At 46.4% G+C, this 27,216-nt stretch overlaps 1 protein-coding gene across 1 annotated transcript in view; it reads left to right on the top strand.

The window, feature by feature from the left end:
• LOC134407605 (disintegrin and metalloproteinase domain-containing protein 2-like) overlaps positions 1–26,476 on the top strand; it is a 34,695-nt gene extending 8,219 nt beyond the window's left edge. The window contains exons 5-19 of the mRNA XM_063139473.1: positions 1,595–1,671; positions 2,140–2,329; positions 3,994–4,059; positions 8,514–8,585; positions 10,187–10,353; positions 14,895–14,976; positions 15,428–15,564; positions 16,786–16,981; positions 17,454–17,543; positions 19,061–19,259; positions 20,120–20,228; positions 21,269–21,452; positions 22,047–22,127; positions 23,901–24,018; positions 26,313–26,476. Coding sequence (XP_062995543.1) covers positions 1,595–1,671; positions 2,140–2,329; positions 3,994–4,059; positions 8,514–8,585; positions 10,187–10,353; positions 14,895–14,976; positions 15,428–15,564; positions 16,786–16,981; positions 17,454–17,543; positions 19,061–19,259; positions 20,120–20,228; positions 21,269–21,452; positions 22,047–22,127; positions 23,901–24,018; positions 26,313–26,476 — 1,932 coding nt within the window. The remainder of the gene's footprint in view (positions 1–1,594; positions 1,672–2,139; positions 2,330–3,993; positions 4,060–8,513; positions 8,586–10,186; positions 10,354–14,894; positions 14,977–15,427; positions 15,565–16,785; positions 16,982–17,453; positions 17,544–19,060; positions 19,260–20,119; positions 20,229–21,268; positions 21,453–22,046; positions 22,128–23,900; positions 24,019–26,312) is intronic.
• The last annotated feature ends 740 nt before the right edge of the window (positions 26,477–27,216 follow it).

Raw genomic sequence — 27,216 nt, 5'->3', positions numbered from 1 at the left:
TGTAGTTTCAGAGATTTCTTTATTTATGTAAGCGTTTATATACTGCTTTTAAGGTATAATACCTTCCAAAGCAGTTCACTATTTATTTATTTATTTTATTGCATTTCTATACTGCCCAATAGCTGGAGCTATCTGGGCGGTTCACAAAAATTAAAACCATTCAAAGTATAAAACAACACTATAAAACCATAATATAAAATACAATATAAAAGCACAACCAGATAAAAACAGCAGCAATGCAAAATTACAAATTTTAAACACCAAATTAAAATTTATTTATAGACTGTTAAAATGCTGGGAGAATAAAAAAGTCTTCACCTGGCGTCTAAAGGCATATAATGTAGGTGCCAAGCGAACCTCCTTAGGGAGCTCATTCCACAGCCGGGGTGCCACAGCAGAGAAGGCCCTCCTCCTGGTAGCCACCTGCCTCACTTCCTTTGGCAGGGGCTTGCGGAGAAGGACCCCTGAAGATGACCTTAGGGTCACTAAATGCTGAGATGTTTAATACAGGATGGTAGAAGAATATTGTGACATAAGATAACTTTTTTTAAAAAAGATAGGCCCATCAGTCTAATTAAACATCCTTAAAAACCTGGGCAAATTTTTAAAAAATGTTTTCATCTGGCCCCTAAAAGATAACTGAGATGGCACTAGGCAAGCTTCTTTGGGGAGCATGTTCCAGAGAAGGGGTGCCACAACAGAAAAAGCCTGGTCATCCCCTGTCTTGCCTCAGATGATGCAAGGACCCACAGAAGGGCCTCTGAAGTGGACCTTAATTCCCAGACTGGATTATGTAGAAAGAGATGAGATCTCGTAGGCCTAAACTGTTTAGGGCTGTGCAATTAAAACTAGCACTTTGAACTGGGGCCAGCAATGGATCAGAAGCCACTAAGAACTCCATCAAATGGGGGGAAATCATGGTTCCCTACTATCGCTTCTCCGCCCCCGCTTCTCTTGCACAATACTTCCTCTTTCTCACAGAGAAGAAAGAGGAAGTAAACAACGTCCACGTGGCCCATTCAGTGGGCCGTTTTTTATCACACCACTTCTACTGCACACAGCAGGAGATAGCGGCAAGTTCTGTTTCTAAAAATAAATTGGGCTTACCGGGATCTTTTTTTGTCATGGGAAGAAGGCTAGAAGGGTCGGGAGACGCACAGGAGATGGACGTCGTCGTGAATAGGACCCAGGAAAATCCGTGAGTGCCCAGTAATGAGGGTGCAATAAAACACTTGTCTGATGACGCTCTAAAACTGTTTCAAGACTAGTGAGCAGTGTTCCATGTGCCTGGACCCACTTAGTAATCTTGCTGCTGTATTTTGTATTAACTGTAGTTTCCAGAACATCTCCAAGGGCAGCCTGACATACAATGCATTTTGCAATGGTACAGATGGGGACATAATGAATAGTATGAATAACTTAAAAGTATGATTCTGGGAGAATAGCGGGGATGGCGAAGTGCAGACAAGCTGTGGCGCAGGAAGATGAGGCTTTCGTGTGTTTTTAAAACTATATGTAAATCTGATTAATGGAGCGTCTCAGTTAGGGAAATATGCTATGTCAACCACTTACTTTTTTTTAATAATGTCTTTAGAATGAATGCTTCTATCAAGGCTATATTGAAGGTTTCCCCAATTCTGTTGCAATACTCAGCACCTGTTCAGGGCTCAGGTAAGAGACTGTTCGGAGCTCAGGTAAGCTTGGCTCAATTACCTGTCCAGTCCAGACATAAGCCAGTCTCCAGATGCTTCAGGGAGGCACTGCATTTCACACTCTCCACTGCCTTGAGTGGAAGTTTCAGAATCACCTTTATCTAGCAGCTGAGTTATTTCTGTTCAGACGACACGCTAAGCCATGTTGGTTAAGCATTCTGAGCTAAACATTATGGCTTAGTGGGTCATGTGAACCTTGACTTAACGTGTCATGTGAACCATTCCTCACCATGGTGGCTACATAACCACGGTTTAAACACGTTCACTACACATTTGCTGCAAAAGGGTTAGCAGCCTAACCATGGCTTAGCGTGCTGTCTGAACAGCCCCAGTATTTAGATTTACACTTTACCTTTCAGATACGTACATTGCCAGGGTGGCTTATGATAAAAAGCGGTCCTGTGAGACGTGCTTTTCTGTTTTTCAGAGGGCTGCTGCAGTTTGAGAATGTCAGCTATGGAATTGAGCATTTGGAATCCTCAAGCACGTTTGAGCACCTCATTTATCAAATCAACAACAAAAACATCAAGAGCCCGCTATGGACAGGAGATTTCACACATGGGGACAGTCAAGTGCAGGATGAAAACCTGTCTTATAAGCTGCAATCGGATACTATCGTAAGTGCTAAATCTTCTTTCCTTTGAAAATGACATTTAGGAATGATTGCTGTCAATGTTATTATTTGCTTGGAGTATTTATATCTTGCTTCCTGATTGAAGTTCTTGATACACACACACACACACACACAGAGAGAGAGAGAGAGAGAGAATAGACAAGACTTATTAGGATAGGACAAAAGTTGCCTGGGGACTGCAGAGCCAAAGGGAAGCAGAAGGTTGTGCCCCCTTCCTTTGCAGGAGAACATAGCAGTGAGGAGATGTGCTAAAAAAAGAAGGAGCCGATAACAGGCAGCTTGCTTCTCTCTCTGTGCCAGAAAGAACACCCAGCTCCTACTGTCAGTTGCCCAGGGACTGCAGAGAACAAAGGCCCTGTCCATTGGCCAGAGGATTAAGGACTGTCGGGCTATGTGTGCTTGGGGGTTGTGTCTGATATCACCTGTTGTAAGCCGCCTTGAAGATCATTTGATTGAAAGGCAGGATATAAATCTTCCAAATGCATGTAAATAAATACTAAATAAGCCTCCCTTGTTGTCAGCTGTTCCAGCTGCACAGCAGGTCTTTGAGGAAAGCGCCCAAGGCTAGAAATGGCTGCTGAAGAATGTGGATGTTGGCCGTTCATGGGCAGGGGGCTTGTCTTTACGACAGTGGGTTGCCGCCATGCTTTCACTGCTGAGGGGCAGCGGTGGTGGCTAACCTTGACGCTGCAGGGTAAGTGCAGGGTTTCCGGTGCCGGTCACCAGGGCCGGTGCTACCATTAAGGCCAACTAGGCAGCCGCCTAGGGCACAGACATCAGAGGGGTGCAGACTGCCCCCTCTCCCCACTCCTGGGGTCGGAGGTTTTGAAGGGTGGGGGCTTGGCTTGCATGTGCCCCCGCATGGCCAGCCTTTTTCTGTAGCTGCAATCAGAGGCCCCGGAGAGATGCTGCTCGTTTCCACTGTGTGTGTGTGTGTGTGTGTGTGTGTTGCTTGTTGCAAAATCCTTGGAGATGACATGGAGGAGATGGAAGAGGAGCAGGCCAGAGGACAGCCGAAGGCTGTGGACAGTGCAAGTGACACCCCCTCACACACACCACCATGAGGTAGCCCCCCTCCCTGCCTGCGCCCAGAGCTCACCTTGCCTAGAGCGCAAAATAGTCTGGCACCGGCCCTGCTGGTCTCCCCCCCCCCCGTCCTTTGCCCAGGTGGACAGCGACCAATCAGGGGTCACCATCCACCCAGCCACACCTCTGGTGCGACTCTGGAGCGAGGCTTAGGGGCTGTCTTGACATCATCTTGCGCGTCTTCGCCTTGCTCCGGAGGGAAAAGTCAGGGTAAGTCCCCAATTTTTTTTCTCTGCAGCTTTGGCGGAAAGCCCCTGGGTGGGTGCGTGATTGCTGCTGCGTCATATAATCCACGCGGTGCCACCCTGAGTGTTTAGACAGCTCAGGTTTCTAGTTGCAAGTGCAAAATGTAGGGGGATGCCTCTAGTTATGCATATAGCAGGGTACTAACAGAAAACAGCTTCACTGGGGTACATCTAATGCTGGATGTGGCTATATTTTGGTTCTAAGAAGTTATAGCTAATGAAAACACATTCTGTATGCTTCCAGCACAGTAAAAGCTCCAGTAAGTAAAGTAGAGCAATCATAACTAAAAGTGTTTTTTTTTATGTCTGTCCTCAGCCACTGACAGATATCACTAAAGTGCACAGATACATAGAAATGTATATCGTTTTGGACAAGGATTTGGTAAGTCTCTGACCATCTAAAATGTCCCTTGAATCCTAGGAAGAGCTATCTCCAGGGGTAGTGTTGTGTATGGGATTGAGCGTCGGTTTTAGATGTTGAGACCTGGGGCCTATCTTCACGGCTCTGCTTTGCTGTTCTTTGCCCCTGAAACCCCGCAGTATCTCTGCTGCAGGCTGGGAAATCCCCACGCCGGAATGGAACACAGGGTTTCCTGGTGCTCATCTGGGTACTGGAGCCCACCCCCACCCTCTTCCTGGCTTCCAGCGACCAATTACTGATCGCCATCCCCCCTGAATCTCCCCTGGCTCAGCACCGGAGTGAGCTCACATGGTAGAAGGGCCATGGTGACCTCGCTTTGAAGAAAAAAGTCAGGGTAAGTCCCCGTCTTTTTTATGGTGCAGTTCTGGGGAAAAGCCCAGTGGTAGCTGTGATTTGGTGCTGTGTCGTATAACCAACACAGCGCTGATTCGCAGCTACCACAGAGCTTTGAAGATGTATAGATTAGGGATGTGCTCCGCTCCGATTAGGAGCGTAGAAGCAGTAGCGGATTGGCCTGCTCCGCCTTACCCAGAGGCGGAGTAGGAGCGGACCGCGGACCCCCTAGAAGCAAGGCGAAGAGAAGCGACCATTTTTCGGAGCTCCGAGTTCAGGCGGAGCGCTCCGGTCGCCATCTTGAAAACATTTCGCCATAGGATTGCATTGCGGCAAATAATCGCGCATAACTACGTTGTTTTTGAAGCTATCGTTCTGGAAATTCTTGTGCACAGAGAGTCGTGGATGGGGGTCATTTTGAGACCACTCTCACCTCTCTGCGTGCTGTGGTTCACGTGCAATATTTTTTTAAAAATCGGGTCAACCGCGGGGCTCAAACTGCGTTTCGGCTTTTCGCCCATAGGATTGCATTGAGGGAAAGAATCGGGGATAACTGGGGGGGGGTTTAAGCTATCGTTCTGAAAATTCTTGTGCACAGAGAGTCGTGGATGGGGGTCATTTTGAGACCACTCTCAACTTTCTGCATCGTACGGGTCGCGGGCTAGAAGTTTTTTAAAAATAGGGTCAACCGCGGGGCTCCGTTTCGGCTTTTCGCCCATAGGATTGCATTGAGGGAAAGAATCGGGGATAACTGGGGGGGGGTTTAAGCTATCGTTCTGAAAATTCTTGTGCACAGAGAGTCGTGGATGGGGGTCATTTTGAGACCACTCTCAACTTTCTGCATCGTACGGGTCGCGGGCTAGAAGTTTTTTAAAAATAGGGTCAACCGCGGGGCTCCGTTTCGGCTTTTCGCCCATAGGATTGCATTGAGGGAAAGAATCGGGGATAACTGGGGGGGGGTTTAAGCTATCGTTCTGAAAATTCTTGTGCACAGAGAGTCGTGGATGGGGGTCATTTTGAGACCACTCTCAACTTTCTGCATCGTACGGGTCGCGGGCTAGAAGTTTTTTAAAAATCGGCGGGAAAAATACCTTTTTCAAAGGGCTGAGGGGCAGAGTCAGCTCCCGGTCATGATGATCCCAAAGTTGGAGGAGGGCATAGGCAAAACAGGTAACTTGGGATTCTGGGAAACTTCTCTTTCTTCATCTGAACGGGCTTTTCCCCGTGTTTTTTAACACAGTAGCCCCACCAAATGCACAAACACAACCTGAAATCATATACTAAGCCAAGAATAAGAGATAGAAAACACAGCACTGCTCCCCACCCTAACCTTGGTGAACAACTGAATCGATGTGGTGCAAGGGGATGAGCTCCCCTAGGGCATCTCATCGTGGACGTGCCCCCACTCTCTCCTGCACTGGAAGGCCATAGAGCCTTCCAAAGAGAGTAAAACGGTGGAGCAATGCCTATCATGAGTTGAAGTGAATGGTCACTTTTCAGTGGTGGAGCAATGCCTGTTATGAGTTGAAGTGAGCGTTTTACTTCTTCTCAGAGCTGTTGGTGGCTGTCTTGAACTGGCAGCTACTTCCCCCTCCCCCGGGCACGTCCCCCTATTGCTGGTAAAAGACAGATATAGCCTTTTTTTTTTAATTCTTCTTGCTGTTTATTGAGCAACACTGCTGCTTTTAATTCCACCCCTCCTTTGTTTATTGATTGATTTATTCCATTTTCTATGCATTACTGGCTTATCCTTGGCTCCCTTCCTTATGCCCCCAGAAATGCCAGCTGCATGCCTGCCTGCCTTCCCTCCCTCCTCCCCTGCCCACCTCGCAGGGATGTTGTGTGTGGGGTGCCCGATTTTCAAAAATTCGCCAAAAATCAGGGGATGATGGGATTGCCTTGAAACTTGGCGTGTGTGTGTATACGCCCATGAGGTGTCATGGTGCCAAACGTGAGGTTTCTAACTTCAACGGAAAAAAAGTTGTTTACTTTTTTAGCTTTCAATGCAACCCTATGGGGGGGCAAAAACGGAGCTCCGGATCCGGATCCGGAGCTCCGAGCGGAGCGGAGCGGAAGTGGGCGGAGCGGGGGCGGGGCGGAGCGACCCGCTCCGAAAAATGGCGGATCTGCAAGTGAAGCGGAGCGGGGGGTCCGTGCACACCCCTAGTATAGATACCTCTCCCTGGTTTTAAGTCCTTGCTTGCTGTGTAAACTTGAGCCAGTCACTTTCTCTCAGTCTAAGCTTATTGCGAAGATAAAATAAGATAATGCCCCTTGGCAGAAGGCTGAGGCTGCTTCCAGAGGAGGCTTTTATTGTTCAGTCACCCTGCTTCATTCATGGAATTTTATGGTGGTGGTAATGGTGGTGGTAGTCCAGACAACGTCATCTTCCACTTGTAACCCTTCCATGTTTTCCTGCCATTTCTTCCATCTTTTATCTTACCACAAAAAGCACACACATTAAGATGGGAAAGGCAGAATAGCTGCGCTGTGCCTTTTGATTGGTAGTGCTAGGACCCATCCTTCTGAAGGCACCCTGAAATTCAGAAATGACAGATGGATGATGATGACCCTAAAGGCCATCTCACCCAGCTAAAGGCTCTGAGCCAGGAATCCTGCAGGCTCTAATTTGGTGTGTGTCAGGTGTAGGGGTTCTGCAAGGCCGGGAGGCCTTGCAGGTTGTAGGTAGATTTAATTAGAACTAGGTTGGCATGTCAGAATCTGTGCTAAGTTATCTCTGATGTGCCAACCTAGTTCTAATTAAATCTACCTACAACCTGCAAGGCCTCCTGGCCTTGCAGAATCTCTATACCTGACAGTGTGCTACATCCTGTGTGTGTAGGAAAGGTTTCCCTGTTCACCTTTGTTTCAGCAGCTCCTTTGATTCACTGCTCCACTTCACAGGTGCATTAAAAAGCACATTGAAAGCACGCTGAGACTCCTTTTTATGTATGTCTGGCCCAACATGTCTAGCTCAGCTCTTTGACCCAAGTTCATTTAGAGGACTGCAGTGTGTTGCCAGCAGTGGAAGTATAAAATAATTTAAAAAAACTGTTTTAAATCGACGAAGAAATGGATAAAGGATAATGGAGAGTGTAGAGTGACTACGAAATTTGAGGAGCTGATCTTAAAAAAAGAAATTGAGAAAGGGGAAAATAAATTAATAAAAGGGTTAATGAGTGAAATATATAGAATATTAGTTGAAAAGGTGGAGACAGAAAGTACTGGCAAGATGGTTTGGGAAACTGACTTGAAGGAACAAATAGGGCAACAGAGCTGGGAACGAATATGGAAACAAAGAGTGTTGTGAAGTATGTCTGTGAGGATAAAAGAAAATTATTATAAGATTATATGGAGGTGGTATCTAACCCTGGTGAGATTAAATAAAATAAATAAGTTAAACTCAGCAAATTGCTGGAGAGGTTGTAAAAAAAAAAGGAACTTATTTACATATGTGGTGGGAATGTGAATTTGTACAAAAATTGTGGAAAATGGTGTTTAATGAGATAAAAGAAATTTTAGGAATGGAGATTGAAGAGACACCTATAGTGGCATTGTTATCATTATATGGAGAATTAAATTGTAGCAAAGAGACAAAAGAATTGATAACTAATTTGTTAACAGCAGCAAGGTTAATGATATCTAGGAATTGGAAGGTTCAAGGGGATTATCATATAGAAGATTGGTATAAAGAAATATGGGCTATTGCTATTAATGACAAATTAACATGTAATATAAAAGTTAGACGAGGAAAGATAAAAACGAATGATTTTGAGGGAATATGGAAACAGTTCCTAGAATTTTTGTTATCTAAGGGGAGTGGGAAAGCACCTCCAGAAGAAACAATGAGATTTTGGAAACAGGAATAAGATCCCGTGGTGGGGGTGCACTTTTATGTTAAGTATGATTATGTTAATAAAATAAGTTAGAATATATGTTATCAAATGTTATCTAACAATTTATGTATTATGTAGTATTGTTTTTTTATTGTATTGATGTATGTTGAAGTATTAAATAATTTTTTAAAAACAAAACAAAACTGTTTTATTGATTAAATAAAATAGAAATGCATTCTTTTTCAGTACAACTATTTGGGTGGAAGCCACAATGAAGTAACCCAGAGCATAGCACAGCTTATCGGCTTTGTCAACAGTGTAAGTTATTGCCGTGTTTTCTTTTTCCTTCGTCTCGAGACGAGCCGCTTGGATGTCACATGGCAGTTGGCTTTGAATAGGAATCGGGGCTTCCTCTACAATGGAAGCCAAGGCGGCCCGTCTTAGATGTAACACTGAACTATGGTGCCATTTGCACTAGCAGCAGCAAGCCTTGCGCTCAGCCTTCCTCCTGTGGCGCAGCCATGAGAAGGAGATCAGAAACTGTTTGCTTCCTGTTTTAAACCAACTATAGAGTCTCTGTACTAGGGTGGGAGGAACCCTGATTAGTTTAATCTGTAGGTTGTTCAGACTGGGATCTTGCAGATGGAAAGCATCCATCACAGTCCCGTGGTCCTTCCCCACAGGCAACTTCCGAGTCATGACCATTTCACTAAGCTATGAAGCTGGCTTATCCTGGGTTAGCCCAGTACTGTCTGCGCCATCTGACCACGGTGCCCCAAGGCCTGAAGCTGAGAGAGGCCTTTCCCCGTCTTGCTGCCTGAGACCCTTTTAACTGGAGGTGCCGGGGGATTGAACCTGGGACTTTCTGCGTGCAAAGCATGTGCTCTCCACCGAGCTCTGGTCCTGCCACAAAACAGCATTGCAAGTCACAATGTGATTCTGGTTTGTGGGTTAACTACAGTTGGCCCAAGCCATCTTCTGCTATTTCCAAACACAAGGACGATGCTGCTAACTAGAAGCAGAAGCTTCTAGTCTCTGGTGCAAGACCAAGACCTTAGCTAGACCTAAGGTTTATCCCAGGATCGTTCCGGGGTCATCCCTGTTCATGTAAATAGCCTAGCTAAGGCCTAAGTCTTCTGGCTGCTTGTGCATGTAACTGCAAACCATAGGAAACTCTGGGGCAAATTAAGGCCTGGCTTTTACAATGCACAGGGATGGGAGAGTTAACTCTTCCCTCCTCAGCTACGACCAGCCCTCATTGGTCCTGCATTGCAGTTAGATTTGAAAAAAGCTTCCCTTTGGCTCAAAGAAGAGGCTTTTTTTGCAATCCCAATTGCTGTGTGGGGGTTGCAATGCATGGGGAAAAGTTAACCTTTCTCTCCCCGGCTTTGCCCCCCAATTGCCCCCTCCCATAGAATCATAGAATAGAAGGGATGGAAGGAGCCTATAAGGCCATTGAGTCCAACCCGCTGCTCAGTGAAGGAATCTACATTAAAGCATATCTGACAGATGGCTGTCCAGCTGTGTCTTGAATGCCTCTAGGGTGGGAGAGCCCATGACCTCCCCAGGTCATTGGTTCCATTGTCGTACTGCTCTAACGGTCAGGAAGGTTTTCCTGATGTCCAGCCAGAATCTGGCTTCCTGTAACTTGAGCCCATTATTCCATGTCCTGCACTCTGGGAGGATCGAGAAGAGATCCTGGCTGCAAGTAGGCTTGGAAAAGGCCTCCTATTAATGGGAAGTCCTGTCCCCCCAAACCTAACTCTTGCAGGGTAGAAAGTCAGTTAGGGAGTCCTGGCAGGCTGCATGTTCCCCAACCACACTCCTAATGTTCTTATGATGAATGCTTATAAAAATAAAATACTACCACCTTAATCCAAACATATTTGATCACGTTTTTTTCCCCCATATCTTTTCAGAAATTTTCTAACCTTAACATCACAGTTGTTCTCTCCTCTGTGGAGTTCTGGACAGACCAGAATAAGATCTCTACAGCTGGGGAGCCTAATGAGTTACTACAACGGTTTTTACAATGGAAAAATTCATACCTTGTTCTACGGCCTCACGACCTGGCATTTTTGTTTGTGTAAGGAAGACCATTACTTCATATTAAGCCCTCACTCATTCATCATCCCTGATATTGGCTCAGTTCAGACAACAGGTTTCTCAACGGTGATTTTAGAACGCCACAGTGGAGTTTTTACACCACCGGTTGAGAAATGTGTTGTCTGGCGGGAAAACTCCACACAACGGTGGAGATTTTTTGGAAAATACTCCACGCTGAATGTCCACACTGTGCAGAGGAGAGTTCCTGCACAACCATTGTGTGGCGGGCTCTGTGGAGTTTTCCGTTGCGTTGAGTGGACTTTTCCCACTGACTACAGAGTTTCCTGGCAAGAGCAGCAAAAGGAGCGAGTGCCACTCTAGGAGAGCTGCCGAGATTGTGTTGGGTTTTTTTTTATCAATGGCTGATGAGATACCATCGGGAGGACCAAAGGAGGAGAGAAGGAGGAGGACCTGTCCACCAAACATCGCAATGGATGTTACTCAACTCCACGGTAGCCCACAGTCACACAACAGTGGAGTAAGAACATGTGTGGGGAGTAGCCCCTAGAAACGCAACCGTTGAGTGGAGTTTTCCCACTGCGTTGACTAACGTGTTGTCTGAACTGAGCCATTGTTATACTTTGAAGTATTAAAGTTATTTTTGTAAAATAAAAACGCATGCATACTAACACAACAGCAAACCATGTATTACCTAAAACGTGGAACACAAATGAAAATAGCATCTCACTGATGACTTCCTAAAAAGCTGCCTTGCACCAAGTCAGACCATTGGTCCATCTATCTCCAGGTCTACATTGGCAGTGGCCCGCCAGGGTTTCAGGTGGCTTCCTCACTAGCCCTCTCTGGAGAGGCTGGGAATTGAATCTGGGACTTCCTGTGTGCACCAGTGAGCTACAGCCCTTCCCATGTAGTCCATAGCAAAGGAAAGGTGTGTCGTCATGAATTAATTGGGAAGTATTTATTATAAAATGTACAACAGTCTTCAAATCCATCGAACATAAGGACATCAGAAGAGACCAGCTGGTGCTGGATCAGACCGAGGATCCATCTAGTCCAGCACACTGTTCACACTGTGGCCAACCAGCTGTTGACCAGGGACCAACAAAGCAGGACATGGTGCAACAGCACCCTCCCACCCATGTTCCCCAGCAACTGGTGCACACAGGCTTAATGCTTCAGATACTGGAGGTAGCACATAACCATCAGGGCTAGTAGCCATTGATAGCCTTCTCATCCAGGAATTTATCCAACCCTCTTTTAAAGCCATCCAAATTCATGGTCATCACTACATCTTGTGGTAGTGAATTCCACAATTTCATAGAATCATAGAATCATAGAATAGCAGAGTTGGAAGGGACCTACAAGGCCATCGAGTCCAACCCCCTGCTCAATGCAGGAATCCACGCTAAAGCATCCCCGACAGATGCTTGTCCAGCTGCCTCTTGAAGGCCTCTAGTGTGGGAGAGCCCACAACCTCCCTAGGTAACTGATTCCATTGTCGCACTGCTCTAACCGTCAGGAAGTTTTTCCTGATGTCCAGCTCGAATCTGGCTTCCTTTAACTTGAGTCCATTATTCCGTGTCCTGCACTCTGGGAGGATTGAGAAGAGATCCTGGCCCTCCTCTGTGTGACAACCTTTCAAGTATTTGAAGAGTGCTATCATGTCTCCCCTCCATCTTCTCTTCTCCAGGCTAAACATGCCCAGTTCTTTCAGTCTCTCTTCATAGGGCTTTGTTTCCAGACCCCTGATCATCCTGGTTGCCCTCCTCTGAACACGCTCCAGCTTGTCTGCGTCCTTCTTGAATTGTGGAGCCCAGAACTGGACGCAATACTCTAGATGAGGCCTAACCAGGGCCGAATAGAGAGGAACCAGTACCTCACGTGATTTGGAAGCTATACTTCTATTAATGCAGCCCCAAATAGCATTTGCCTTTCTTGCAGCCATATCGCACTGTTGGCTCATATTCAGCTTGCAATCTACAACAATTCCAAGATTCTTCTCGTTTGTAGTATTGCTGAGCCAAGTGTCCCCCATCTTGTAACTGTGCCTTTGGTTTCTATTTCCTAAATGTAGAACTTGGCATTTATCCCTATTAAATTTCATCCTGTTGTTTTCAGCCCAGCACTCCAGCACACACTCTGTGCTGTGTGAAGAAGTCCTTCCTTTTATTTGTCTTGAATCTCCCACCAGTCAGCTTCATGGGATGACCCCATTGGGTTCTAGTATTTTGAGAGAGGGAGAAAAATGTCTCCCTAACTACATTCTCCACACCATGCATAATTTTGTATAGCTCTATCAGGAGGAAATCTACACGTCGTACTGAAGGCGCCTGCGTGCGCCTCCAGTCCGCCCTCAAAACAATGGTGTAGACGGAAAAAGAAGAGATGGAGGAAGAGGCGGAGGAGGTGGCAGCAAGGACGCGGCCGGTTCCCCAGCCTCCTCCTCCGCCGCCTCTTCCTCCGTCTCTTCTTTCTCCATCTACACCATCGTTTTGAGGGCGGACTGGAGGCGCACGCAGGCGCCTTCAGTACGACGTGTAGATTCCCGTCTCCCCTTAGCCTCCTTTTTTCCAAGCTAAACAATCCCAGCTGTTTTAACCTTCCTTCATAGGGGAGATGCTCCAGCCCCTTAATAATTTTAGTTGCCCTTTTCTGCACTGTTTCCAGCTCTATAATATATATATTTTTAGCTGTGGTGACCAAAACTGTACACAGTATTCAACATGTAGTCTCAGGCTGCTACAATAATTGTATTATTATTATTTATTTATTTATTTATTTATTTATATAACACCATCAGTGTACATGGTGCTGTACAGCGTAAAACAATAAAATAGCAAAACCCTGCCACATAGGCTTACATTCTAATAGAATCATAATAAAACAATAAGAAGGGGAAGAGAATGCACCAAACAGGCACAGGGTAGAGTAAAACTAACAGTATAAAAGTCAGATCAAAATCAAGTTTTAAAAGCTTTAGAAAAAAAAAAGTTTTTAGCTGAGCTTTAAAAACTGTGATTGAACTTGTAGTTTGCAAATGTTCTGGAACTGTTCCGTTTTATTCTTAAGAAAACCCATTAGGGATTAAAGCAATTTTTTCCTAGCATCCTGAGATGTGTTTTCTCTTTGTGGATAACCAGACCTTTGGCAAGATTTTTTCTTAGGGTGCTGTACCACATAACATTATTGTAATAATAAAAAAAAGCAAAAGCAAACAAAAAAGCCCAGCATAAAAGCAGTTTTAGAGAAAGCCAACTATTTAAAAGCTTGGGAAAATAAAAAGGGGTTTCCTGATTCCAAAAATTTAAAAGAAACTTATTGGGTTGTGTGTTTTGCCATCACCACAACAAATCATCGGCTACCACTAGGACGGGAAGTCATGAGGAAAGCGCATTGTGATGACATCACAACACGCTTTTCCATGACTAGACAATACAGAGAAGAGGAGAATGAGCTTGACGCGGGACTGCTGTTTACAGTGGCAGCTTTGCGTTTAAGGTAAAACTCTATAATTCCACCCTAAGTAAAGCTACGCATACAACTGAAGCTTCAAATCAATGAATCGTGCTTCCAAGTAAACATGGTTGCAGTTGAATTGTAAGCATATTTCGGGTTCAGTCCTGTACCTGCTTATCTGGGAGTAAGTCCCATTGAATTCAATGGGACTTGCTTTTCAGTACTGCTGGGAGGATTGTACTGTTAATTCCTAAATATTTTAAATTTTTTTCCAGAAGGCAGAACAACATCAATACATAGCATTGCAAGGGCACTACTGGTTAAAGACAGTGGCTTAGCACTAACATACCTGAGGCTAAAAGTGCCTATAAGCCTGCCTCCTACTAGTTGAGAGCCAGTGTGATATATGGTGGTGGATAGCATGCTGAGTGTAGACCAGAGAGACACGGATTCAAATCCCTACTCAATTATGAAGCTTACTGAGTGATCTTGGGCCAGTACCCAACTCTGGGTGCCATAACTCAGTGGTGCAGCACAGCCCCCAATACCTCCAGGTAGGGCTGGAAAACAACCATGTCTGAAAACCCCGGAGGGCTGCTGCCAACCGGTGCAGATCAGTGGCCTTCAACTGGTCCAGACCTGAGACCCACCTCAGACTCCCAACCTGCAACACGGGACCCACTCTCACAATTGCCCAACATGGCAGCCACAACTTCGCCACGACCCATCTGGACCGATCTCTTAGCCCGCTTTTGGGTCACGACCCACCAGTTGAAGACCACTGGTGTTGATAAGACACAGCTAGAAATGCCTCCAGTTCCCTCCATCCTGCAGTGATCAGGTGATGCAGGGAGCAGGGCGTCATTGCCTACTGCTCAGAGCTGTTGGATTGAGTCCTGCAGCAGCTAACATCCAGGGAAGCTGGCTTTGTGAGCGAATGGTGGTGGTGGTGGAAGGGACTGGCAGTGATAGCAGGAACAAGAGAAAGCCAGAGCCGTGCATTTCCCCACGCTGCTTGGTCATGGGAAGGTTTTGGCTTGTGACTTGTGGGCACAGCCCCTTTGGTCTCTCCAAAATACAGGACCCCATCCTTTTGTGCTTCAGTTACAGGGAGAGGCCAAATTACGTCGGAGCGACCTTCACGGGAAAGCTGTGCCTCCGGAATTTTGATGCAGGAGTTGCTCTGGTGCAGTATCACGGGACTTCCTTGGCTTGATGTTTTTCTGCTGGGCTGGCTTGGGTTTAAGTGCTGGATATTGGATCATGGGAGCTCTCCGGTTTGGACACTGGTGTAGGAATCAAAAAGAAAAGCCCTCTTTGTAAAAAAGTGAAAAGTGTGAAGCAGGAATTGCCCCTGGACTGATCCCTTTGAGGATAACTGAAATAATCTGGGGTGATTACGATTGCGGACTCCTACTTAAACTGCATTAGCAGGCTGCACGGTGGTAGGGCAGGCATTGTGGGCTCCCGTGATAGTTGGCAACTTTGGAGGCTATAAGAAACCCTGCCTGAACATTAGCCAGGCAGAGACGGGGGCGAAGCAATCTTGCCTAATAACCCTGCAGGTCAGATCAGCGCCAATCTCATCAATATTGCACATACTCAGAAGGATTAAAGTTGCTCCTTTTTTCTTCTAGTACCAGAAGTCTGTAACAATGGAGACGTTTTCTGTCATCGTGGCGCAACTGCTGGGCCTCACCTTGGGGATGGAATATGATGATGGCAAAAAGTGTAGGTGTCCAGGACCCATCTGTATAATGAACACTGCAGCGGTGTAAGTATTTCTGATGAGGAGGATTGGTGGAATCCCTCGGCCCTGTACCCCACATTGATGCCTGGGGTGGGTTAGGATAACATGTTGATGTCCCTCCACTTCCCTCCACGGGCAGAGAGGAGCACCACTGGTGTGTGTGTGTGTGTGTGGGGGTGTCTCTGCCATAGAGGAGCCCCCCGCTGTTCCTGAGCAAACTGAGAGTGTCATCAGACGAGTGTTTTATTGCACGCGCGTTGCTGGGCACTCACAGTCCCTCTCACGACGACGTCTGCGTCCTGGGCGTCTCCCGACCCTTCTAGTCTTCTTCACGTGACAAAAGAACACCCCAGTAAGTCTGACTTATTTTTTGAGACGTAACTTGCCGCTATCTTCTGCTGCATGCAGGAGAAGCAGCGCAATCAAAATGGCCCACTGAATGGGCCACGTGCACATGGTTTACTTCCTCTTTTGAAAGAGGAAGTACAAACGTGCAGGTGGAGAAGCGACGGTAAGGAAACGTGATTCCCCCCCCTCCCCCATGTGATGACGCTTTATCAACCAGCAAACAACAGACAGCCCCAGTCTCCAGCTACCATTGATGGATTTGTAGTGGGCCTATTGCTTCAATTCTGTACCACATGTACATACAGGCTTTATCAACCATCCATGAGTAGAAGGGATAAAAAAAATCTGGCAATGGTGCACGAACGGGAATCCCTGCGGAGAGAGGCCAGAGCTTTGGGAGCTTTGGGTCAGGGTTTGGGAGGGAAACCTCAGTGGGCCGTGATCGGCCCGTGGGCTGGAAGTTCCCCACCCCAGATGAACAGAAATGAACGTCTCTACCACTGTCACCCAGGGCTGTGGCCCTGCTCCGTGTTCCACTGCCTTCAGAGATGCAGCTGCTGGGCTTTTTCAGCTGTAGCACCCAGATCGTGGAACTTCCTTCCCAGAGAAGCATGGCTTGCCCTCTCTTTCATGTTTTTTAGATTATTCTTAAGACTTTCTTTTTAATGTATTTTGCCAGGTGCTGGTTCTTGCTGAATTTTACCCCAGTTTGTGTTGCTTGTGTTTTACTCCTCTCCAGATGTTTTTATTGTCTTTTAGCCTCCTGGCTGTTATTGGCAAATGTATAATTTGGTAGTTTTAAGTTTAAGCTGCGTTGGGAGCTCTCACGAGGGCCAAATGTCAGGATTTTTTTAAAATAAAATGTGTGTGTCTTGTTTTTATTTTATTACATTTCAGACATTCAAATGGAATTAAAGCCTTTAGCAGCTGCAGCATTGAAGACTTCCAGAATTTCATTAAGTTCAAGACACCCCATTGCCTTTCTAATCGGCCTAATTTAAAATTGTACTATAAGAAAACTGGAACAAAAAAACCAGCTTGTGGGAATGGTATTCTGGAGCCTGGAGAGAAGTGTGATTGTGGTTCAGTTGAGGTCAGTATGTGAGAAAAGTCTGCCGGGTTTGTTTATTTAAATGTGTATCCTGCCCTATTCTAGAGGCTTGGGCGGGTTGTTTAAAACAAACAAGAAATCATACATTTAGAATAATTCTCAGCCACCCTGATTGATCCAACAAACAATTGGTTAAGCAGACTTTTCCGCTGCTCCTTCCACTTGAGATTGTGGCTCCTTTGTTGACGTGTGTGTGTGTAAATCACACTACTGGTATATTCATGTGTAATTTGAGCAAAGTTTCAAGGCAACGTTGCTCTCCTTTCTGTTTCTGTCTCTTGAAATTCCTCTGTTCTTAGCGTAAACACATGATTTAGCTGGAAAGATTTTAGCAGGTTTCATGTCTTTGCATTAAAATGCCCTGTTGGTCTCAACTCTTAGAATTTCTGTATTGCATTTAGTTCTCTTTGCCGTTCAGGCACTTTACTGATATCTCATGTGATTGTGATTTCAGAAATGTAAGCACAGTAAATGTTGTGCCAGCACATGCAGGTTTCTAAGCGGAGCCGTGTGCAGTAATGAACCATGCTGTCAAGACTGTATGGTAAGATGTTAATGTCTGGACCAATGTAGATAACTGTTCCCTTCACCTCTGCCTTCCCTCGATTTGTTTTGAACTGGCACTGGCATGGCCCTTGAACTATCTCCTGTAAAACCATCGCAGGCAGAAGGGAAATGTCAGTTCAGTTTGCACTGCACCAAAATGAAGGAAGAATGGCCTCTGACGGTGGCATGCCACTTTTGAAGATTCTCAGTATCAACAGCTATTTCCATCAGGCTTAAATGCTGACATTGTCCCGGGGAAGGGAAATAATTTAGGGGTCTCAATAGCAGAATTAGCCACTGTTGTGATCTAGATGGACTTGAGAGGGAAGACTCTCCCAGACTAGAATTCTGGGAGAGGCAAAGAAAACGTAAACCTCCGACTGGAGTTGGATGTTAGAGAAACACACGGCTCTCACTGGAAATAGCAGCCTCGGGTCTGCTGCTTTTCTCTCTCTTCCCCTCCCCTGGTAATGCCTACACATGACATGACATTAGCATTCTGTTGAAATGCCCTGCACTGCAAGCAGCCTCCAGTGCAGTGGAACAGGGGTGATGAAACTCACTGTGTAATGGTGTCGACTCATACATTTTCTATTACTACGTGTTGCAAGGGGAGAGGAGGAGGAAGAGGCGACACAGGAACTGCTGATCCCAACAGCAGCCATGCATCTTCTGTCACACTTAGCTCTGATCTTATTATTTATTCATGATCAAAAGACAGAAGAGCCTGGAAGATGCAATTATTTAACCCTATGTAGGTTTTCTAGCCCAGTGCACGAGAGTTCTTCTTCGTGGTCTCTATGCATCACACATATGGGCTCTGCGCCTGCGCGGAGACCTGAACCGGAACCTCAAATAGCTAAAAATAACGTTTTAGGTGGGAACCATCCCTAGCGCCACTGCGCATGTGCACTCGGTTCCCGCCTATACCTCAGTTCTTCATCGTCCGCCATTGTGGCTAGACCTAGAAAACTGACCTCTTAGCGTTTTTCCTCAAAATATACTTACCTCTAAATCACTCCTTTTCTCTCAGTATCTTCTTCTTCTTGTTGTTGTTTCTTCTTTACTATCTAAAAAAAAAAAAATTGAGGGGAAAGAGGAAGTAAACAAAGACCACATGGCTGATTCAGGGGCCATTTTAATTGCTCTGCTTTTCCTGCACACTGGGGGCCATAAGCTGCTAATCAGGTTTTTTTAAAAAAGTGTTTTCTATCTACTCTTCCTAACATATTTTTCAAAAGCCCTGTAGAGATAATCAGATATCCATGTCATGAACATGGGATTCTTCCTTATAACAAATCAGATCCTTGAGCCCTCTAGCTCCATATACTGTGCACTGACCGGCAGCAGCTGTTTTCCGGATTTCATGCAGGGCACTTACCCAGCTCTGCCCAGAGATGCCAGGCGTTGAACTTTGGACTTCCTGCACGCAAAGCAGGTGCTCTCCAACCGAACTGTGGCCCTTCTCCATGAAGGAGATCACTTATTCCCTTTTCTTCTCTTCTTTTGGCCTAGTTTAAACCAAGAAACTCCATATGTAGAACAGCAGTCGATGACGCTTGTGATTTCCCGGAGTACTGCAATGGGAGTTCGGCCTCCTGCCCTTACAATGTCCATGTCCAAAACGGTTTCAGGTGTGCCTCCAACACGGGCTTCTGTTATGGCGGATTCTGTCAGTCACCTGATTTGCAGTGTCAGGACCTCTTTGGTAAAAGTAAGCGAAACAACTGCTCCCCACCCCACTGCTTCTTTTAAAAATCCTGCCCCTTTAAAACAAGCAAACATAAATTTACTCACAACAGTTAAAAAAACACAAGGCCAAGCAAACACCATTGGGGCCAGATTGCGTGTGGCTGCATGCATGTGAGCATTTGCGCATTTATCCCATGTGCTTTTATCAGTTTCATACCACTCTCTTCAAAGAATCCTGGGATGCTACATCTCTCTCTCTCTCTCTCTCTCTCTCTCTCTCTCTCTCTCTCACACACACACACACACACACACACACTACAGATTCCAGAGTTCCCTGGGGAGAAGGACCTCCTAGTACACCAGTTTAAGTCTGCAGTATGGGTGGGCCAAACGTGCCCCTTCACTTTTGCTGTCTCATTCTGTGAAAATAAAGAGGCACTTTTTGAAGTTCTCAGGATGGGGTAGTTTTCGGGGTCCAGGGGATGTACATATCAAACCACCAATAGCAAAGGCTTGTCTCCCCTCTTTCCCCCTTTTTTTAATACCCCCCTGCCACCCACCCACCCACTTTTGCCATTGCTATGATCTGGCAGCCATTTCACCCCGCAGTGCCTCCACGGTCATGGAAGGACCCTACAGCAACATCCAAGAGCATCGTTGGGGAGGGAAACTGCTGTTTAGTGGGAGTGCAGAAGACAATTATTTATTTATTTATTTATTTATTTATTAATTACATTTTTATACCGCCCAATAGCCGAAGCTCTCTGGGCGGTTCACAAAAATTAAAGCCTCTGCTAGTGGCGGTTTGAAACATACGTTTCTGCACCCTGAAGATTATCTCCTGTTAACTTCTTCTAACCAAGACCATTTCCATATTTCTAGAGTCAAAAAATGCTCCGCACTCATGTTATGAAGAAATTAATGGTCAGACAGATAGATTTGGACACTGCGGGACTGATCCAAGAAAGGGATTTAAGACATGTTCTTTTCGGTAGGTGATTAGGAAACGTAGAAGAAACTGAAATACATTGTTAGTTGGGCAGATCTGTGTACAGTGGAGTTGAGGGTAGGAATATGTAGAATATGCCCTGGTTCAGAGGTTCTTTCAAAGTATTTTTACTAGTATGTAGGCAACTCTGGGCTACTTGATTAGTCACACGTATATAAAGGCCTCCCGAAACCAGAAACCGTCATAGAGAAGGCTTAATATTTCACTCTTGATATGGGTTATATCTAAAAAAACTCTGGGCCTGTTCAGACGACACTTAGGTTCTGTGGTTAGCGAAACTGGGGTTCTCGGGTTGGCGCTAACCACAAGCCGTGCTGTCACACACAACACTTTAAGCCATGGTTAGCGCCACTGAACCCTGCTGTAGACAGTCCGACTGTGGTTCGTGAGTGAGTGAGCAGGGTTTAGCAAAACACGTAGCGCAAGACACCTTAAGCCAGCCTTTCTCAACCTGGGGTGCTCCAGATGTGTTGGACTGCATCTCCCAGAATGCCCCAGCCGGCTGGGGCATTCTGGGAGTTGTAGTCCAACACATCTGGAGCGCCCCAGGTTGAGAAAGGCTGCCTTAAGCCTTGTTGCTTAACCAAAAGCCGTAACCTAAAGGGTTTAAGGTGTCTTCCGAAAAGACAAGATTTGCCTTTTTACTGCAAAAGCATCAGCATTACAGTAGCACATACAAAAGCCTGCACACGCATAAATTACTTTAAAACCAGTGCTATAGAGGTTCATGCAGAGTAAGTAGAGGCTGAGAAGAACCTTCAGCCCTATGTAATCATGGAGGAGGTCAAACGGTCAGGTAGAAATCCATGATGTGAGGACTAAGATGTTACAACTGCACAAGAATGTGCAGTTGTAACGTCTTAGGATGCCCCCCATTTCACCTATCTGATTCTGGGAAGCATAAAATTTGCATCGTTTCGCTCAGCAATTTGGAGGTGAAAACTTGGGATTTGTAAGACATAACCCCAGCGCTTGGCACACAGTATGACCCTGTTCTCTTTTTCAAATGCCTTCTTTGATAGGAATATCAGATGTGGAAAGTTAATTTGCTCATATCCATACACAACGCCTTTTACTAAAATGAAAGTTCCTGTCCTGTATACTCCAGCGAAAGATACTACCTGTATATCTTTGGACCTTAAACAGCCAGAAGGTACCCCGGACCCTATGCTGGTGAAAGACGGTACCAAATGTGGAGTTGAAAAGGTAAGGAATAGGGTTTTTTGCAGGTCCTATTCACGGCGTCATTTGCGTCCCGCGTGTCTTCCGCCCCTTCTAGCCTTCTTCGCGTGACCAAAAAGAAGACCTCAGTAAATCTGAAATATTTTTGAGACAGAACTTGCCGCTATCTCCTGCTATGTGCAGGAGAAGCAGCACGATCAAAATGGCCCACTGGCATGTTGTTTACTTCCTCTTTCGAAAGAGGAAGTCATGCGGGACGAAGGCGCAGGCGGAGAAGCGAAGGTAAGGAAACATGATTTCTCCCCATGTGATGACACTCTAACTTGGTCTTGAGGAGGCCACCTCGCCTCAGGCTCATGGTTAGGCTGCCTATGAGTTTACACATTCTAAGGAATTATTGGTCTGGTCTATCCAGAGAAATTCAGCCACCATGTTAACACAGCCATCGGAAGCTGAGACTTATTTCCTGGCAATTAATAGCTTATGGTAACATAGACTGGGGGTGGGAAGTGGTGGGGGAGGGAGGAAGGATGAGGAGGTGCAGCAAAGGGCCTCTTCAAGAGCATTGATTCTTCTGAAAATTGAAAAGTGTTTTTTTTAAAAAAAAAAATTGTTTAGGTATGTATGAAACAAGCATGTGAAAAATATAGCATCCTGAAATACGATTGTGATCCTGAGAAAAAATGCTCTGGGCACGGAGTAAGTAAATTGAATGTCATATTTCCTGTGTTCGTGTTTTTACTGTCAAGGGAGGAAGAAGTGTTTTTCCTCAGAAACTCAGCTGTCTTCTGTGTCTATAGCTTGGGCCTACACATGCGAGAGAAAGTCGGAGTTGAGTCCTGATGTGGTAGTGCAGACTGTGCCATCTCAGAGCCTTCCTTGACGAGGGGTTTGCCCTGGAGTGGATTCGGAGTAGTGGCAGCAGTTCATCTATGGCAGCCGCCATCCCGAAGCCGTCCAGCGGCAAACACTATAAACTCTGCTTAAAAAGAGTCAGGCACTTATCCTGACTTTTTTTAAGTGGAGGCATGCCACAGCCGATGGCGACCCCTGATTTGTCGCCATCAGCTGGAGGACGGCCAGTTTGGGCGCTGCGCGTCTCTCTCTTTCTCCCCCTCCAGCTGACCCATTGCTTCCCCCCTCCCCAGTTTGTTTTTTTTTAAAGACGGTGGGAGGAGAAATGGGCAGCCAGAGGGGGAGGAAGAGAGGGATGTGCAGCGCCCAAACTGGCCCTCCTCCAGCTGATGGCGAGCAATCAGTGCCCAAACTGGCCCTCCTCCCTCTGACCTCCCTCTTGCTGCCCTGTCCCTCGCCCCCGTTTTTTTTAAAATCTGTAGTTGCAAAGGTTCGCATCTACAGATTTTTTAAAAAAATGGGGAGGGGGAGAGGAATGGAGGAGCCAGAGGGAGGTCAGAGAGCTGGCTGCCCTGTTCCTCCCCCCTCCCCAGCGCTTGTCCCGCTGGTGGCGGCAGCAGCTCTGCATTGGCGCTCCTCCCCATACAGATACCAGGAAGGAGAGCCAATGCGGGAGCACGAGGCCTGGCACCACAGCCGTCAAGACGGGGCCCCAGACTGCCGGAGGGGGGTTGCATGTTGCCCTCCCTCACTCCAAGTGCTGAGCCAGCCCTACAGGGCGCAGGACAAACCTTTAAATCAGGGGTGTTGAGCCTTTTCCAGCCCAAGGGTTGAATTCCATTTCGGAGAAGCCCTCGGGGACCACGTTCCAGAGGTGGGCGGGGCCAAAGGCAAAGAGGGTGGAGCCAAAATACCAGCATATTTTAGCTTAAGAGCGTCATCAGACGAGGGCTTTATCACATGCTCATTACTGGCCACTCATGGAGGTTCAGGTCCATTCTCCTCCCACACATCTCCCGCTCCTTCTGCTCCTCTTTCCATCAGAAAATAAGACCCGGAAAAAATTCTGATTCTTTTGGCTGTAACAAAGCATGCCGCTGTTTCCTGCTGTGTGCAGGAGAAGCAGCATAATGAAAACACCCACTGAATGGGCTGCGTGGTCATTGCTTGCTTCCTCTTGCCCAGGTTGGGCAAGGCTGGCCTAGACCCAAGTTTAGCGCCTCTCCTGTTCCCCCAGGTGACACATGTTAAATTTGACTTTATTTGGTGGACTAGGACTTGGGCCCTACTCGGGTGTTAACAAGGAAAAGAAACGCTTTTTCTTGAAGCAGGGGTGTGCAACCTGCGGCCCTCCGGATGTTTTACAGCTCCTAGTAGTCCCAGCCAACATAACCAGTGGTGAGGAACGATGGGAGTCTTTGGCCAAACAACTGGAGGACCACAAGTTGCTCACCCCATCATAAAGCACGTTCTTGTTCTTCTTTGTGGTCTCTGTACATCACACATATTTGTGTGAATGCACAGATGACCACTCGAAGAACCACACTGACAGGTAAGCAACCTGTTCTTTTAAAGGCAAAACACTTAAACGTCATTCTCACATCGTTTTCTTCTCAGCTGTGTAACAACAAAAAGAATTGCCACTGCGATCCGGGATGGGCTCCCCCAAATTGCAAAACTAAAGGAACCTCCTTGGGAGGAAGCGTTGACAGCGGGCTTCGCATTCTGGAATCTGGTTAGTAAGTTTATCCCATGGGGGAATTTTAGGGTTCCAGAGGGGGAATTGGGACCACTATTCAGCAAAGTATGATGTCCTGTAGATTATGTCTTCCTACACATGTTATTAAAAAGTCCCAGAAAAGTGTCATGTTGTCTGCAAAAGCCAGGCCTTTGCTCTCTTTTCCTCCCCCCCTCTCAATCCTAGAAGTTTCAAGCTTCCCATTTAAAGGGGCAACGCAAAGCATGGGAGCTGAGAATGTAAAAGGGGCCATGAGAGAGCTTCGGCTATTGGGCGGTATAAAAATGTAATAAATAAATAAATAAATAAATAAATGCTTTGTTTCCCCTTTAAATGGGACTAATATAGAAAAAAATAAAAGATTTTCAATATTATATGCATATTATTTGGAATGCACCTTTTGAGTTAGACTATCTTGGGAAAGGGGGAATTATATTCTGAACAATGGTGAAAGGGGGAATGGAGCAAAAAAGGTTGAGAACCACTGGTTTATCCTGTATTCGAGCAAATGGCTCTGGTGCAGGAGCCTCCAGTCTTTTCGGGACCCACTTTTCACCATGTTGTGACGCTGGGGTTCAGTTTTAATATGTATTAGATGTGCAATAATACTATTATATATTTTATGTTTAGAGGAGGAGAGGGGAAATGGTTTGGGGGCCAAGGGCCATATTCTTTCAGAGGAAAGTGGTCCGATGGGATGCACAGCTTCTCTCCTCAAAAGCACTCTCGGTGTAGTCCCTGACAGTGCCCCCCCACACCTCCAGTACCTTCAATAAAGCTGCTGCAAGGAAAAAAATCCCATTTCCCAGCCGCAGTATAGGAAGGAGTAGCGTTGCTATAGAGCTCCATCTGACGAGCGTTTTATTGCACGCTCGTTACTGGGCACTCACGGAGTTTGCTCAGGTCCCTCGCATGACATCGTCTGCCTCCCGCCCCTTCTGGCCTTCCTTGCGTGACAAAAAAACCCCTGATTAAGTCCGATGTATTTTTAAACATGGAATTGCTGCTCTCTCCTGCTGTGTGCAGGAGAAGCAGCGCCATTAGAACAGCAGACTCAATGGGCCTCGTGCTCGTTAGGGTACTTCTTTTGAAAGAGGAAGTAACTGAGGAACGAAAACATGGGCGGAGAAGCGACGGTCGGGAGCGTGTTTCACCCCCGGTAGGATGGAATTCATTATCTCCCACATCACAGGAATATCACTGTTAATTTCAAGGGTGCAGTTCCCCCTGCAATTAATAGAAGGGAGTAGCTGAGCAGATGTAGAGCGCTTGTCTGCACTGAGAAATAAACATCACATACAGATACACTTTACAGTGACTTCCAGGCCACGGTGATTTAGATATAGGGACCTGATTTTGACTGGGAAACCAGCGTGGGAGGGTGAAAAGGTTAAATATCTCCACCCTGCACACCACTGCCCTGATTAAGAGCTATATCAGAGCGGGCGGCGGGGAGGGGAAGGAATCACGCTTCCGTACCGTCGCTTCTCCGCCCCTGCTTTTGTTGCTCAATAGTTCCTCTTCCTCAGGGAGAGGAAAGAGGAAGTGAACAACGTGCACGTGGCCCATTCAGTGGGCCGTTTTTATCGCGCCGCTTCTCCTGCACACAGGAGATAGTAGCAAGTTCTGTCTTTAAAAATAAATCAGGATTGTTTTTTTGTCATGGGAAGAAGGCTAGAAGGGGCGGGAGACGCATGGGAGGTGGACATCATCGTGAAGAGGACCCAGGAAAATCTGTGAGTGCCCAGTAATGAGGGTGTAATAAAACATTCATCCGATGACGCTCTGTATGAGCAGTTCCCCTGGACCTTTAGCTTGGCCCGCAGTTATGAGACAAAAGCCATCAAAGGAGGAGATAACACTTGGCCCTGAGTCACTGACCTCACAATAGTTTAGGTAAAGGGTAGTGGCTAGAGTGTTGGATTAGGAGTTGGGAGACAATAACAGTAATAATGGGTTCTAAGTAGGTGAGAGTTTTTTTGGGTTTTGTTTTTTTAGAACGCCCAAACAAATATTAGTAGCCTCCCTAGAACATCAGAGCTGGCTTCTTTGAGGATTAGGCTCAGGAAATGCTGCTTATCTAAACTTGTGTTTGTGTGTGTGTGCGCGTGTGTGTGCGCTCAGGCACACACCAGTGTGAATAAACATGCACAGGATTGGGCAACGTCTGGCTCAATGGGTGGTCACTTGGAGGCAATTCCAGCTCAACCTTTATGACCAGGCAATTGGTTTGTGAGTTCACCCTGTTTTCATTCTTGTGTCAAGCTGCTGTGAAATCTGTTTCCATCTAGATCTTACAGAAAGAGCCGCAGAAGAGAGCATGCGAACGTGGATACTGCTAAGCATATTTCTTTTTCTCCCCGTCGCAATTGGATCAGCGGTCCTGGCTGTCAAGCGGAAGCGAATCAGCAAGTACTGCGCAGAAGAGCAGGACTCGCAAGACGATACCGAGTAAGTCGCTTTGCCCGTGATTCACCAGAGCCTGCCCTGGGCGGGTCTGAAAGCTTCCCAAGCATCTACAATTTGCAGAGAGTGACCCGCAACAAAGTGTTATACTGCAGGGTGCTCCTGTAGTGTTCCAGTCCAGAAGCCGTACGCTCTTCCACGAGGCTTCCCCCCCACCTGGTTTTCTGTACCTCCCGTCCCACCCCAAACACACATCCTGCATTCTGTGATGAAGCGAACACACTCTGTCCTCATTGTGCTGATTTGAGGTTCTCTCTCCCCGCCCCCCTCCTTTAGAGTTTATTTGCAAGGATGTTTTTGTACCTCTGCAAACTGTGGAGTTTTCCTAAGTCTGCAGATACTACCTTCTTTTGTGCGTGGTCCCATTTTGGCTACTTCGGTGCAAACAAAGATTTGAAATCGGTGTTAGTGTATAAAGATGATGTTGATAAAAATCAGTGCCCTGGCTGTGACGTGAACCTGACACCATGATTGACAAACCTGATGTGTCCGTTTTAATGACTCACTCTGTACAATAGCCTGTTTTAGAGTGTGGTCTTTGATCCCACAAGCATAGGGGCTTCCTGTGCATAAAGGGGAGGAGGGAGGTAGAATTGGCAGTCACAAACCCACCCCACCCCTCCAAAAGCTGTCAGACTTTTCTTTCAACTTCCCGTGCCTGGAAAACAAAGAATGAAATTCTGTGACATCAGAATCCCTCTGTTTCTGTCCACATGGACAATTGATACC

Source organism: Elgaria multicarinata, chromosome 12 (genome assembly GCF_023053635.1).
Source record: "Elgaria multicarinata webbii isolate HBS135686 ecotype San Diego chromosome 12, rElgMul1.1.pri, whole genome shotgun sequence".
NCBI lineage: Eukaryota > Metazoa > Chordata > Lepidosauria > Squamata > Anguidae > Elgaria > Elgaria multicarinata.
This window is presented reverse-complemented; position numbering and strand designations above follow the sequence as displayed.